General features: G+C 38.9%; 1 protein-coding gene across 1 annotated transcript in view; it reads left to right on the top strand.

Moving 5' to 3' along the window:
* Positions 1–14,650, top strand: part of SIDT1 (SID1 transmembrane family, member 1) — a 229,363-nt gene that overhangs the window by 90,067 nt on the left and 124,646 nt on the right. The window contains exons 4-6 of the mRNA XM_006864177.1: positions 8,011–8,056; positions 13,634–13,735; positions 14,293–14,376. Coding sequence (XP_006864239.1) covers positions 8,011–8,056; positions 13,634–13,735; positions 14,293–14,376 — 232 coding nt within the window. The remainder of the gene's footprint in view (positions 1–8,010; positions 8,057–13,633; positions 13,736–14,292; positions 14,377–14,650) is intronic.

Genomic DNA, 14,650 nt, shown 5'->3' with positions numbered 1-14,650 from the left:
CAAACTGGCAGACGAGTGGTGCCACAACATTGTGAATTCTGCTAATTCCATTGAAGTGTACATCTAAATATGGTCAAAAAGGCAACTTTTATATTGCTATGTATATGTTGTTGTTGTTGTTATGTGCTGTGGAGTCAGTTCTGACTCATAGCAACCCTATACAGGGTTTCCGAAGCTGTAAATCTTTACGGGAGCAGAGCAGCTGATGGTTTCAAACTGCTGACCTTACGGTTCGCAGCCCGATTTGTAACCACTACGTTACCAGTTACACACATAGAAAAAGAAAAGTAGCTTAAAAGAGAGAGAGAGACTGAGTAGGCATAGCCATATGAGTAAAAGAAATCACCGAAAAGCTGGTCTCACAAAGTCAAGGCAAGAAAGAGTTTCAAGCTGGCAAGATGACAGACTAGGTAGACATACCTCACAGACCTCTGACAACAAAGACACGAGACACCAAAAGAAACAGATACAAGTGATAATCCTGGAACCTTAAGCTTCAGAGGAAAGGATAGAGAAGTGGTTTGAACACAAACTAAAAGAAACTGAACAAAAACTATGAGAGAGGAGATAGATTGGTCAGCTGATCTGACACAGCACAGCCATTTTGAACTTTTGCAAGCAATGTTCAGTTGAGACAGTGGCCTGACAACACAAGCATACTCCAGTGACTGGCTATAAAAAGAGCAGAATCTTCCCATGTTCCCCACACCCTCCTGGTGACCAGAAGCAGGGCCAGCCCTCACCCTCACACACCTTCTGGACAGTGACATCCCTTACCCTGCATAGTCCCTGCTCTGCCTGAGGTCAGAGCCACACCTCCCCCATGTCTAGAAGAGTCTGAACTCTGTCTCATCAGACAGCAAAGATTGCAGTGCAGGTCACCCCTGGAAGGCCACAACTCCTTCCACAACCGTCCAACCTACCCCCAGCTGCCCTCTGTACCTGAAAGAGTTACTTCCAGGAACAAGCATCCTGACCTCAGGCACTTCCAAAGCAGGTGCCAAGACTCCAGAAAACAGCTAGGTCTGCAGGAACTCATCCAGGTTTGGTCGGCCTACCCCTGTCTCTCCCCTCGCCAACACCCTGTGAGCTCCTTGACTGGCAGAGGGTGGCAACTCATACAGAGTTCCCTGTTCCCAACAATTTTCTCCTCTCTGATTCTGTCCCATTCCCCACTCTTCTACAGTTATTCTTTGCTTTTCCTTTCTTTTCTTTCCCTCACCACTTTTATAGCCTTTCTCTCTCTGCTTTTCTTTTCTCCTAATTCTCTTCCCTTTTTCCCCCTCTTCTTTCTCTCTTTTATCTTTTCTCTGAGTTTTTTTTTCTTTACTGTTCTCTTTTGTTTTTTCCCTACCTAGTTTTGCTTATTTTGTTTCTCTCTTTTTTAAATTTTAGTTTCCATTTTTCTTTTTAGTTATTATTTTTTCTTCATGTTGTTTCCTGATTTTTCTTTTCCTTTTTTTATTGTTTTTGTTTTTGCAGCTGTTTGCTATTGTTTTCTTCTCTCTCTTTTTTTTTTTTTTTTTTTTTGTGTGTGTGTGTCTTTTGTCCTACCTGATGGAAGACAGCAATTGTGCCCATTCAGTCCAGCCACACCCATACCTTCTTCAATTCCACTTACTAGCAGGGGCCACCATCAACTCCTATATAACTTGATCATTGATAGATAGCATACAACACCAGCCAAATCCATCATTAATTGTGCTACACAAACAGCAAACAGAGACCTGTACACACACTCACATTCTCTATCATATTCACCAAGAGACCAGTGGTGAGGGTCTAAGAACATACCAACAAATAATTATCAATTAAGTACTATTACAACAACATCACAATGTCTCAAAGAAAGCAGAGCATTTCAACTCACATGAAGAAACAAGACAGTTTCTCTAACAAGTGACCAAAATATAAAGCTAGAAGACCTTTCTGAGAAAGAAATTAAATTGGAACTACCTGTTAAGAAATTCAAAACAAAAATATTTAGGTACCTTCAACAGATTGAAAGATAGCACCCAATACCAGCCAAATGCAACACCAGGCAAAGTTACAGACAAAATTAAGGAAAACACAGACAAATATTTAGAGGAATTCAGGAAAATACTACAAAAATGAACTGACAGAATCTATAACAATTTAGAAACCAGACAAAAACAGCAAATAGAAATCCAGAATATTTTACTAAAATTTCAGAAACAGGCAATACACTAAAGGAGCAAATGAGTAGAATTTAATCAATGGAAGACTGAAATAGTGAATGTGAAGACAACTCTCTCAATACTAATCTGCTAGAGGAACAATCATAAAAAATAGAACAAGAAAGCCTAAGAGTTATGTAGAACACCATCAAGAGGAATAACATATGTGTGATTGGAGTTCCAGAACAAGAAGAGATAAAAATAAATATGCAAATAAATAAAGGCACAGAAGAGTTTTGAAAGAAAACTTTACTAAATCATAAAAGATAAAAAGATAAGCATTCAAAAAGCTGGGTAAACCCCAAACAGGATAGAATCCAAAAGAAAATCACCAAGACATATTATAATCAAAGACAAGGAAAGAATCCCAATTCTGAAAGAAAAAGAAATTGCCAACCAAGAATCATATACCCAGGAAAATTGTTGGTGGTTATGTGCCGTGGAGTCGGGTCCAACTAATAGTGACCCTGTACAGTTTCTGAGGCTGTAAATCTTACGGGAGCAGAAAGCCTCAACTGCTGACCTTACGGGTTTGCAGCCCAATTCATAACCACTATGCTACCAGAGCTCCTTCCCAGCAAGATTACCCCTCAAATATTATAGTGAAATTAGGACATTTCCACATAAACTGAAATTAAAGGAATTTTTTTAAAACCAGACCAACCTCACAAGAAATACTAAAAAGAGTTCTTTAGACAACAATCTGAGATTAACCAACATGACAACACCACCCTGAAGTCAAGCCAGATATGGAAATACCCAAAGTAATACAAGTCTACAAGACTCATAATAGGGAACCAGAGATGTCAATTTGTGGCAAAAACAATTGCAATGTAAAAAAAAAAGGGGGGAATAGTGTAGTTACAAAGCTTCCAAATGAAGAGGAAGTCAAGTAGATTTCAAAATAGGACAGGCTGTTTTAAATTTAGGAAGAAATCACATATGTTACTTGGGTGAAGGAGAAGTCAACATATAATCAGCTAGACATGGATGATGAACAGGTGTGATAGGGCAAATAGAACTACAGACAGACACAAATACATAAAAATTAGACAGAGGATATTTGTACATGAGTATTTACCTTTGCTGCAAATATATCCATGAATGTAGAGGAGCATACAGGATGCAAAGTTACAACAACTTCTTAGATACAACCAAACACTTTGAGGGAATGTGTTGCTCTGCCTGGAGGCTCATAGTCTCAGGGGACAACATGGTCAACTGGCATAACATAACCCTCAAAGACCATGTTCTACATCCTACTTTGGTTAGTAGGAAATGGTATCTTAAAGTTCATGAGTGGCCACCTAAGGTCCAGTTATTGGTCATTTCCTGTCTAGAGGATAGAAGGGTGAAGAAATGCAAAGATGCATGAACATGCGAACATCAGTATCCTAAGGGATCACGTGAATATCAATCTGTATGACCCTGAGACCAGAAGATCTACTTGGTAATAACTACCTCTGCCAACTGCTCTGAAAGGGATTACATTGGATGGCCTAGATAGACTGGGAAAAAATGTGGAACAAACCTCAAAATCACAAAAGAGCCCAGGCTTATTGGATAAAAACTGATGGAACCCCCAGCACAATGGCCCTTAGCACCCTTCAGCTCTGGAACTATGGCTCAATTTTCAGTCAAACAATAGATTTATAAGGAAATAATAATAATAGTGAGGTATGCATACCCAAGAATAATCAATCTTTTGAGATCAAAAGGGTAGCATTTACCCCAGGACAAAGTTTAGAAGGGTTAGGAAAGAAGGAGACATGGAAACAGGAAACAGGGAGGAAGTAGATAATGGTACATTGAGGGTTTTGCAATCAGTGAGATGAAACAAAATATATATGAATTGTTGACTGTAAAGATCATCATATGCTTTGTAAACCTTCGCCCAGTTCACAATAAACAACAACAACAACAAAGGTGGGGGTGGATGGAGGGAGAGTTTCAAGACAGAGACAGTGGTTATCATGTCACATGTCTCAGAGAGGTCAAGAGAATTGAGGGGTAAACCACTAGATTTAACAATTAGGAGGTTACTGTTATCCTTGTTATTTAGTGCTGTAGAGTCAGTTCCCACTAATATCAACCCTGTATAGAGTTTCTAAGGCTTGTAAAATTTCGTGTGAACAGAAATTCACACCTTTCTACCACTCAGCAGCTGGTGGGATTGAACCTCCAATCTTGTTGTTAGCAGTCCAGTGCTTATCCTACATAGCCACAGCACTCCCACTGTTAGCCTTAGCAAAGGTAATTTCAGGGGATAGTTGGGGGAAAATCTTGATAGCAGTGAGTGAAGGAAAGAATGAATGAGAAATAAGAGTAGATGGGTCTTTTAGGTTGCTGATTTGTGAAGAAGAGAGAATAGAGGATGATATTAAAGAAGGGAGACACAGACTTAAGGGAGGAATTTTGTTGGGATGTACTTGTTTGCTATCATTTTTAAAGATATTTGAGATTACAGCATATTTATGAACATGGGTTGTTGTTGTTAAGTACCATGGAATCAGTTCCGACTCATAGTGACCCTGCACAGGGTTTCCGAGGCTACAGCTCTTTACAGGAGCAGAAAGACTCATCTTTCTCCCGTGGAACAGCTGGTAGTTTCGAACTGCCGACCTTGAGGTTAGCAGCCCAATTCGTAACCATGATTAGCTACCAGAGCTCCTAATAAACATGGGTAGAAAGATTCAATTTTAGGAGAGGTGGATATTTGTATGAGCAAAGCCACTAAGGAGGAAAGAAATGATAGAATTTAGCGAGTGAGTACAGAGCTTATACTTGGACCAGAGGTGTGAGGGACATAGGATCTCAGATGTTGAGAGGGCAGGAGGGCGGTGGGCAAGGGAACAGCTAAGAGTGTTCACGGCAGATGGCAGTAAGGAGGCCACAGGGAATGCTATTCGGGCGTCCATAGTCCAAGTCAGTAATAATTTCCTCAACAAATGAAATGTGGGCTCTATGCTGGGGGCTTGCTCTGTCATAAGATGAATAGGATTCTGTGATGCTCACAGCTCTGACACTCACCTCAAAAAACATTGTGCTTTTTTCCCTACACTTCTTTTCACACAACCTTTCTATCTCCTTTCCGTTTTTTTTTTCGCTTCTTTTATTTCTCTCCTCTCACTTGTGTACATCTTCTCCTTTTCTCTACTTTTTCTATGGTCTCTCCTTCTCTGTCTCTTAGCCACCACTTCTCCCTGACCCCCTTATCTGCCCCCTTATTTCTCTTGACCCCATTTGTTGTTTTTTTCTTTCCATTCTTCCTCAAACTAACCAAAATGAGGAAACAAAATTAAGTTTTAGTCTCTGTTATTTTTTAAAGACATTTGTTTCCTGTGTTTAATTTTTAAAACAAATAAGTTGGAAATTATATACTTCTTTCTCTAAAACGAAAGGTGGATATGAGTTTCAATTAGCTTTGTTCTGCTGGTTAATGATCTTTAGAAACATAAACCCTCCCCACCTCTGTTAAGCACCATGGGTAAGGAAGCAGACTTTAAGTGATTTAATCTCCAACCTACGCAATGTTTATTCTGCTATTGACTCATGATAAACAGAGAATATAGATGCTTTAGTATTAAAGAAAAAACAGTATGTTTTTAAATCTTGTTGTGTAGTTTAAGTAAATGAAATAATGTTAAGAGCAAGAAGAAGAAAAAGAAATTTCCTATCTCTGTCTATACATTCAGTTTTACACTTAAATTAAATATTTTTTTAAAAAAGGATGTTATGGCCAAAGAAGACTGACTGACTACTCTTAAAAATACCATGCTGTCTGTTGCTAGCCAACAACACTAGTGTCTTCATTCCCGGGACCTGGCAGCAAAGAGGAGTAAAGGCTGTGGGTTGTCCTGGTAATAGCAGATAAACCCCTGCTGAAAACCTGCCTGAAAGGGCACTCACTGCCAGGTGTCACACAGCCCTGCTGGCCCTGAACTCTAGCCATGAATTCTCTGGAGCAGACACATAACTGGGTTTGACACTGCCTTTGGTTTCCCTAGGTACCTTAGGCTGAAAGTTTGCAACTGCACTTCAACAGAACTAATCCTTGACATTGGTAATAATTTCTGCTGAAAGTGAATCTATAAAAGTGTTATCAGTTGCTATGAACTAAATTCTGAGCTGGTCGTCTTCTACACTCCCAATTATTAGTCGTTACCTTTAGAAATAGTACTCAATTTTTTATTACTTCTAAACAACACTTCCAATCCTTTTCTAAAAGATTCTTTAACAAAAGCTGTTTCATTTTTTATAAAAGGAGAATTAGAAGTGGAAAGAAAGACTCCTCAGAGAGTACCTAGGGATGAAGCTTCTGAAGAAACTCTGAATAAATTTAGGTTTCAATTCCAGGAAGTGGAGGCTAAATTGGAGGGGTGGAGGCAATGGCTCCCCCCAGGTATCGTTTTACAGCAGCCCAAACAGTGAGCTCTAGTAGTGTAGTAGTTACGAATTAGGCTGTTAATCTCATGGTCAGCAGTTCGAAACTACCAGCTGTTCTGTGGGAGAAAGATGAGGCTTTATGCTCCTGTAAAGATTTGCAGCCTCAGAAACCCTGTGCAGGGTCACTCTGTATTGGAACCAACTCCACGGTACATAACACAAGCAACATTTGAGAGTGCAGTAGACATATACGGGTGATCTTCACAGCTGAGATGAAGCAAGAGCCAGAAAAAAAGCAAAAGCCCCTAGATTATACAAGAAGTCCAGTTGGCCTTGAGCTGTTTTACATACTTACTCCATTTGTACTCATTGGTTGTTAAGTGCCATCGAGTCTGTTCATACTCATAGTGACCCTATATAGGGTTTCCAAGAAGTATCTGATGGGTGTGAACTGCCAATCTTGTGGTTCGAAATCCAGCGCCAATCCACACCATGAGTCCTTTGTACTCATGTTGTTGTTAAGTGCCGTTGAGTTGGTTCTGACTCATAACAACCCTGTACACGGTTTTGAGGAACAGCTGGTGAATTTGAATCACCAACCTTATGGTTGGTTGTCCAGTGCTGATCATACTGAACTACAAATGTATGCTTCCTGAACATTCCTAAAATTCTTTTTTTCTCAATGCTTTGATCATAACTGTCTTTCACAGAGGAATGAAATAATTCACAGTAAATTATTACTTGAACAGAAAATAGCATCTTCATTTATTCTTTTGGTGGTATTTATGTCAAAGGAAGGTCATGGTAGGCAATGCCCAGCCCAACTAAATTTGGAAGAAGCATTTCATCCAGTGTAGAAGGCAAATGAGGAGGTGCCTGGGACCAGGAAGAGCATACTTTAATCCCTAGGGATTATCCATGGTGATTATCTAGCCACCATAATTGTGTGTTTGCCTGCTTCTAATGAATTTATGCCATGGACCCATCAGGATTACTTTGAAGTGTTATATACATTATCCAAAGGGACTTCAAGCATATTTTTCTTCACCTTTTCAGCCCATATTTGACATCTAAATTCTGTGCTTGGTAAGAAAATCTTAAAAAAAGAATCCAAAGGTAAAAGTATTTGCAAAAGTAAGCAGACTACTTACTGATATAGCTATGACTTTGTGGATCTTTAAAAGCATAAAAATGACTCCTTCACTTTGATCATTCTTGAGGGTTGAAACAAACAGGTCCCAATGAAATTTACTTTGTTGCTTTGATGAGACCAAAACTCCCTTCATAAAAATTAAGGTTTTTTTGTTTTGTTTTTGCTTTTAGTTAAGATGAGTTTCTTTTCATTAAATTATTTTTGTTTGCTAACTGAAGCTTTTTCTCTCACTCTCTCCACCCCCTCCTTCCTCTGTCTGTTTACATTTCTCAGGACAAATGTTACCTTTCACTTCACTGCCAGCCCCTCTCAACCTCAGGTAAGTTAAAGGTTCCTAGAGTGATTATCCTTTTTCTATTGGTGTTACTCAAACCATGGTAATAGGTATAGTCAGTATGTGGTGTTTCCCTTGAACTTTCACAACCTGAGATATGTATTTTTGGAATGTTACTCATGCCCTGGAATTTTGGACACAACATTTAACCTTCTTACCCTAACTGGTTTGAAATGAGAGGCATGGCATTTGTTTGTAGATACTTCTTGGCTCAGCTTTCACTCAGCAAACTGTGTACCTCCTGTGTGTCAAGCACCATGTTAGACAATACTGGGTGCTAGGAATACAAGCGTGAAGAAGAAAGACATGTGACTTTTTACCCTCAGGGGCTTTGGAGTAAGGAAAGGGGAAGTGGAGGGCCAACATTAAACAGGTACACATATAACTAACCTGGAAATACAATAAAAATAAGATAGATTTTAATTTCTACAATGTTATGGATAGAATATAAAAGTTTCTCGTGTCATAGCTTCTGAAATAAAGAGTTGTTGTTGTTGTTAGGTGCCATTGAGTCAGTACCGACTCATAGCGACCTCTATGAACAACAGAATGAAACACTGCCCGGTCCTGGGCCCACCTCACAATTGTTGCCACACTTGAACCCATTGATGTTGCCACTTTGCCAATCCATCTCAGTGGGGGTCTTCCTCTTTTTCTCTGACCCTCCACCTTACCAAACGTGATATTCTTCTCCGGTGACTGGTCCCTCCTAAAATAAAGAGTGCAGTCTATTTAATAGCAAGTTTACAACAGACTTATTTAGTGTCCTGATAGTTATTATAAGTCTACTGTAGGCTGTAATAGAGCTTTGATCATAAGTGGCTACTTAATTTTTACTTTTGGAAATACTAAAACTAAGTATCTGGTAGCGTTGTTGTAAAGTGCCTTCGAGTCAGTTCCGACCCATAGCAACCCTGAACAGGGTTTCCGAGGCTATAAATCTTTACGGGAGCAGAAAGCCTCATCTTTCTCCGGTGGAGCAGCTGGTAGTTTCGAACTGCTGACCTTGCGGTTTGCAGCCCGATTCGTAACCACTACGCTACCAGAGCTCCTTCGTAGTGTAGTGGTTATGAATCAGGCTGTTAACCTCAGGGACAGCAGTTTGAAACTACCAGCTGTCCCGCAGGAGAAAGATGAGGCTTTCTGCTCCCATAAAAACTCACAGCCTCAGAAACCCTGTACAGGGTCGCTATGAGTCAGAACCGACTCCATGGCATATAACAACAACAACAAAACTAGTATTAACACGATATGGACATCATTATAAAGCTATTACAACAACTAATGTGCTGGTAAATATTTAACAACTAATTCTCCAAGAGAAAGTCCTGATTTGTAGTGTTTGCTCATTTATGTGATGTAAATAACACTATTATAGCTAGTTTTCAGTTTCTAACGTCATGTCACTGAACACAGGAAGTGTACACAGCTTTTCCAAGCCTGTATGAGTCAGTTCCCACACACCTCTTAAGGGTTAAGTTCACCTTCCCAGTGAAATCCTCTACAGTGCACAAGTACTGACTGGAAAGGACCCATGATCCTTTGCCCTCAGCAATTGTTGACCTTTCAATTCAAGAAATATTTAGATGTAATGGGAGTTACCTAGTGACAATGGTGGAGGTAGGGATTGCACGCCTACTACGAAAGAATACAGTCTATCATACAAGACAGCTTGGAAAAAGTTCATAGGAAAAATTCATTATCGTTTCATTCCATTTTTCCATGAAAGTTTGAAGCCCCTTATAAATATGATGTACAGATTGTGTCATACACTATGATAGAAGGGCATGTAGGCTAAAAATCAAGTGATGATTATACACGATGTGGTTTCTTTTTATTTTAAAAAGGTATGTAAACATCAAAGGCTAAGCTATTTGTATATAAACTCCAAGCCAGAGTAAAAGATACATTAGAACAAACTAAGAAAACAAAAGGGAAATTCTTTGATAGCTATAAAACTCTTACTTTCTCTCAATATAGTTCCTGTTTTGGCCTCTATTTTACAGCTCTGCCAATTGTAGGAAAGGATTTTCTTTTCCTATAAACTCACCTAAGCTACTGTACATTCTCAGACAAACTGCGTCCTCACTATCTCTGTATATATCTGTAGATATTAACAGGTTGCAGAAGCTGGGCAGGTAATAAGAACCTGGAAGATGATTTTTAGTCTAAATTCCAACTATTGCTTTGGGTAAATGTCATTTGCTTTTCTTCTTGGTTGATTGTTGAGACAGGAGTCAAAAGCAATTGTTTGGGGCACATGCTGATTTACAGATGAAAAAAAGTGATAGTACTTTGACATATATGATAGTGAGTCAAAAATTATCCGCACTCTGGCTGTAGAATTTATTTTAATCAATTTTTAGAAAAGACAAATACATCATTATTCACATAATCTCCTTGCTTTTCAAAACATTTTATCCATCTGTCAACAAGCTTTCATATTCCCTTATTAAAAATGTTTTAGGCTGAGATGCAAGCCACAAATGCACCACTGTCTTCACTTCTTCATCAGAGGTGAATCTTTGTCCTCAAAGGGCTGCTTTCAGGGGACCAAGCATGTCCAATGGAGCGAGATCAGAACTATAGGGACGATGTTTTAACACATGAAAACGAAGCTTTTGCAGAATGTCAACAGTCTGAACAGAAACATATAGACGAGCATTGTTATGCAAAATCACAACATGCTTTTGAATAGCAGTCTTCTATATTTAATACCAAATTTAGGCTTCAGCTCTTCAGTGAGCATCTCACTGTAACACACACTGTTGGTTGTTGAACTTCTTTCCTGATAATGTTCCAATATTGGCCCTTGAGAATTCCTGGAAAACTCTAAGCATCAATTTCCCAGCCTATGGTTGACTTTTGAACTTTTTCTTGCTCGGTGATTAAGGATTTTCCATTCCATGCTCTTCTGTTTACTCTCAGCAGTAATGATTTTTTAAAAGAAATGTTTACTTTCCATCAAGTATTGGTCCAAATTTTGTGTTCCCACACTTCTGTTTATGATCTTCTGTGAGTTGTTTCAGTACACATCTCAAACAAACTTTTTGAAACCCCAGTCTGTCATAGATTGTTTCATAGGCAGAGCCATGGCTGATTGCAAATGATTTGCCACGTAGTCCACTGTCACTTGTCTATTTGACAGAGTCATTTCACGTTCACGTTCAATGTTGTCATCAGCTGTGGACATGGACGGGCATTTTAATATAACCAGAGTGTGGATAATTTTTGACCCAACCTCGTAGATAAGGCTTCAGTAGTTCCATGCACAAAATCAATTGCACCTACTCCTCACATATTGACTATCTCATTACCCAATATTTCACATTTATGACAATCTTAAAATATTTGCTATCCGACTATTTTGAGCATTAACCATGTACTGAATGCCATGGTGCAAACCGGAGTAACCCTGACTGCAATGATTAAGATTATGTGTCAGCTTGACTGGGGCCATGATTCTCAGTGGTTTGGCAATTACATAATAATGTCATTTGGCAGTTACATAAGGATGTAGTTATCCTTCATTTTGTGATCTGATGTGGTCATCCTCCATTTTCCCATGATACTGAATTTTGCGTAATGACCTGAGGAGTGCATGATGGTCATCATTGCTAACAGTAATCATAGAAATGCTCTTGAGTTATATAGTACACTGGACCTAAGAACCAAGTACACTTCTTGTGTATTCCAGAGTACTTATTTGGGGAGACTCTGTATTTTATGTATTTGCATCATATATTTTTTTTCCTTTTTTTTTTAATGTTTTATTGTGAATTATGTGATAGTTTACATGGGAGAACATTAGTTTTACATTCATCCTATTGTGTATCGTTTCATTGCCATGGTTACAATAACCTCCATGCATCATCAACAAACCAAAGGGTATACACTACAAGCTTGCCCCCTGGTTGTCAGCACACAGCCCCTCTTCCTCTCTGGGTCTAGAGTCCCCAGCCACTCCATCTCTTCACGTCATCATCTCTGCCTCCATCTCTGGCATCACTACTTCTCTGGGTAGGGTCCTGCTCTCCGCTCTACTCCCTTGATGGTCCCAGGGACCTCCGCTTCTAGACTGCAAAGTTAATCACTCCCCTCCTTGCTACAAAACATCTACCTTTACATTTCCAACCCTCATAATCAGTCCTGATAACAATTATTCACTATTGTATCACAAGAGACTTATCGCATTTCCTTTCATCAGCCCCGCCTAGACAGATTGGATACTACTCAATGGAGATTCTACCTTCCTCCATGCCCTCTGGATCTAGGTTCCCTCTTGAAAGCTTGTAAGCCAGTCACTTCTTGCGTTTGTAGCCCCTTCCATTTTGGGTAGCCAATGTCCAAGTTGCCCATTCCTGTCTACTCTGTGTATAGAAGGGGTGGGAATGTATATATGTTTTTTTTAAATCAAACCAAAGTGAAATGGGTTTTGGGCGTGTGGCCATCTTTTAAGAGGCAGGAGCAGATTTACAAACAGCTATGTTACTGGCACTCCTTAGTTATGAGATTTTTGCCCCCATCAGTAGATATAAGGTTTTACAGTATTGACAAACAATTTATTTTTTTATCGCTCTGGTTCACAGTATCAGGTTAGTAAAGAGGATATTGAGATGCAAAATTAAGTTTTAACATATTTTGCTTTTCTTTTAAGGTGCTAGATTTATTAGAGCCAAGGCTATGTGGATTGTTTAATATTTTCTTCTTTAAAATTTTGGTCACGTATTTCATGTCAAACCTCTTAACCAGTTACCATATTTATAACTGTTGGGCGTAAGTCCCTTTTTTTCATTATAAACTTAAAGTTAATAAGTTTTTCCAGTGAATTCATAGTCTAAGTAGGTAAATAGTAGAATCTCTATTAGAAATGTTTCCTAATTCTGGTCATATCTGAAAAATACTGTTAAAGGTATCGCTACCTGCTCAATATCATGAGCATAGTTCAGGGCACTAGGTTTGGGACTTTGTTTCTGAATTCAAATATCTTCTTACTGTAGTCTAATCAGGAAATAGGTTCTTTAGCAAAAGATCTAGGTGAAGGGTGGGTCTCGTACAAATTCTGCCCATGGGAAGGTCAATAAAAATTCTTGAAAAACAGGCTTATCTGCTTTACAAAGTGAAGCTTCATATTTCAAAATGACCACACAAAAGAAAAGTCTGTTTCGTATTACATCTGGCATATCCCTAAACTGTTTAGTGTGGGGGTGGGGGATTCTTCTTAACTAAGAATTGGAATAAGTGTAGCAGAGTTTAGTCTATAAAGAAACGGTTATTGCGTCAGACCACAGTAAAGAACATAGCAACATTGTAATGAAATAGTGTCCTTGTCCTGTTCACTAGTAACTCCCTAATGCCTGGCCCAGACCAGAGCACAGGGCATTTTCCCAGTATGTACGAGGTAAATGAAAGTCTGAATTAATGCAGATCTACTGAGATTTGCATCTGAACTCTATGTCTAATATTAGAGGAACTTACCTATTCATGAGATAAGAGTTCTGAGTTTGAGATTGCTGGTATTTGTTAATATTAATCAATCATCTTTATTTTTCTTATTTTCAGTATTTTCTGTATAAGTTTCCCAAGGATGTAGATTCTGTTATCATTAAAGTAGTATCTGAAATGGCATATCCATGTTCTGTGGTCTCCGTCCAGAACATCGTGGTGAGTCCTGATAATTTGTCAACCTTTCAACAAGGAGCATTATAATTGTTCTAGAATAAATGAGAGAGGGAAGTGGGGACCATGTTGTTCTGTTATATGTACCCATAAGTGCTAAATAATTAAAAACACCAACGACAGTATCTTGCACACACAAATGGGCACTTCATGGTGTTTAGATATTAATTTGAGGAGGCAAAGCATAGTTGGTGCCTCATAAACAAACAGACAAATGAGACAAGAGAAAAAGAATTATAAGAAAGATTGAGTTGTGGACTGCACAAGATAAATAAAATAGAAATCAAAGAACTAATCAAGAATAGGAAAAATATATCTAAGACCATTTTGTTCATAGTTCTTTTTGATAGGAAGTGAGCTTGACTTTAGAAGATAGGTACCGAGTTTTCAGAGGACTACTTCATCACTGTTCTGAGGGGAAGCTTTTTATGGCTTTAGTGAGGATCCCCTTGTTCTGTGATCCAGGTGAGAAGACTCTGGCAGGGCCTAAGTGTGATATGACGTCATTGATGCTTTTCTTCTTGTTCCCATGCATGTTACAGTGCCCCGTGTATGATCTCGACCATAATGTGGAATTTGATGGTGTCTATCAGTCCATGACCAAGAAGGCTGCCATCACACTACAGGTAAGTTCTCAGGTCACTATTATCAATGATTTATAGTCAGGATACCTGCTAGATCAGCATACCAAAGGGATAGCCATATACTGTGTGCCTGTGCTTTTTTATTTTTCCTTTTTTGGTAGTTTAAAAACCTGAGCCTGGTATTAAAGCCTCAGCCTTTTTAAAGTTTTGAAGAGCAAAGATGTCAGCTTGAGGACTAAGGTACGCCTGACCCAAGCCATGGTATTTTCAATAACCTTATACGCATGCAGAAGCTGGACAGTAAATAAGGAAGACT

The sequence above is a fragment of the Chrysochloris asiatica genome, unplaced genomic scaffold, assembly GCF_000296735.1.
Source record: "Chrysochloris asiatica unplaced genomic scaffold, ChrAsi1.0 scaffold00061, whole genome shotgun sequence".
NCBI lineage: Eukaryota > Metazoa > Chordata > Mammalia > Afrosoricida > Chrysochloridae > Chrysochloris > Chrysochloris asiatica.
Note: the sequence above shows the minus strand (reverse complement) of the source record. Positions and strands in the feature narration are given on the sequence as shown.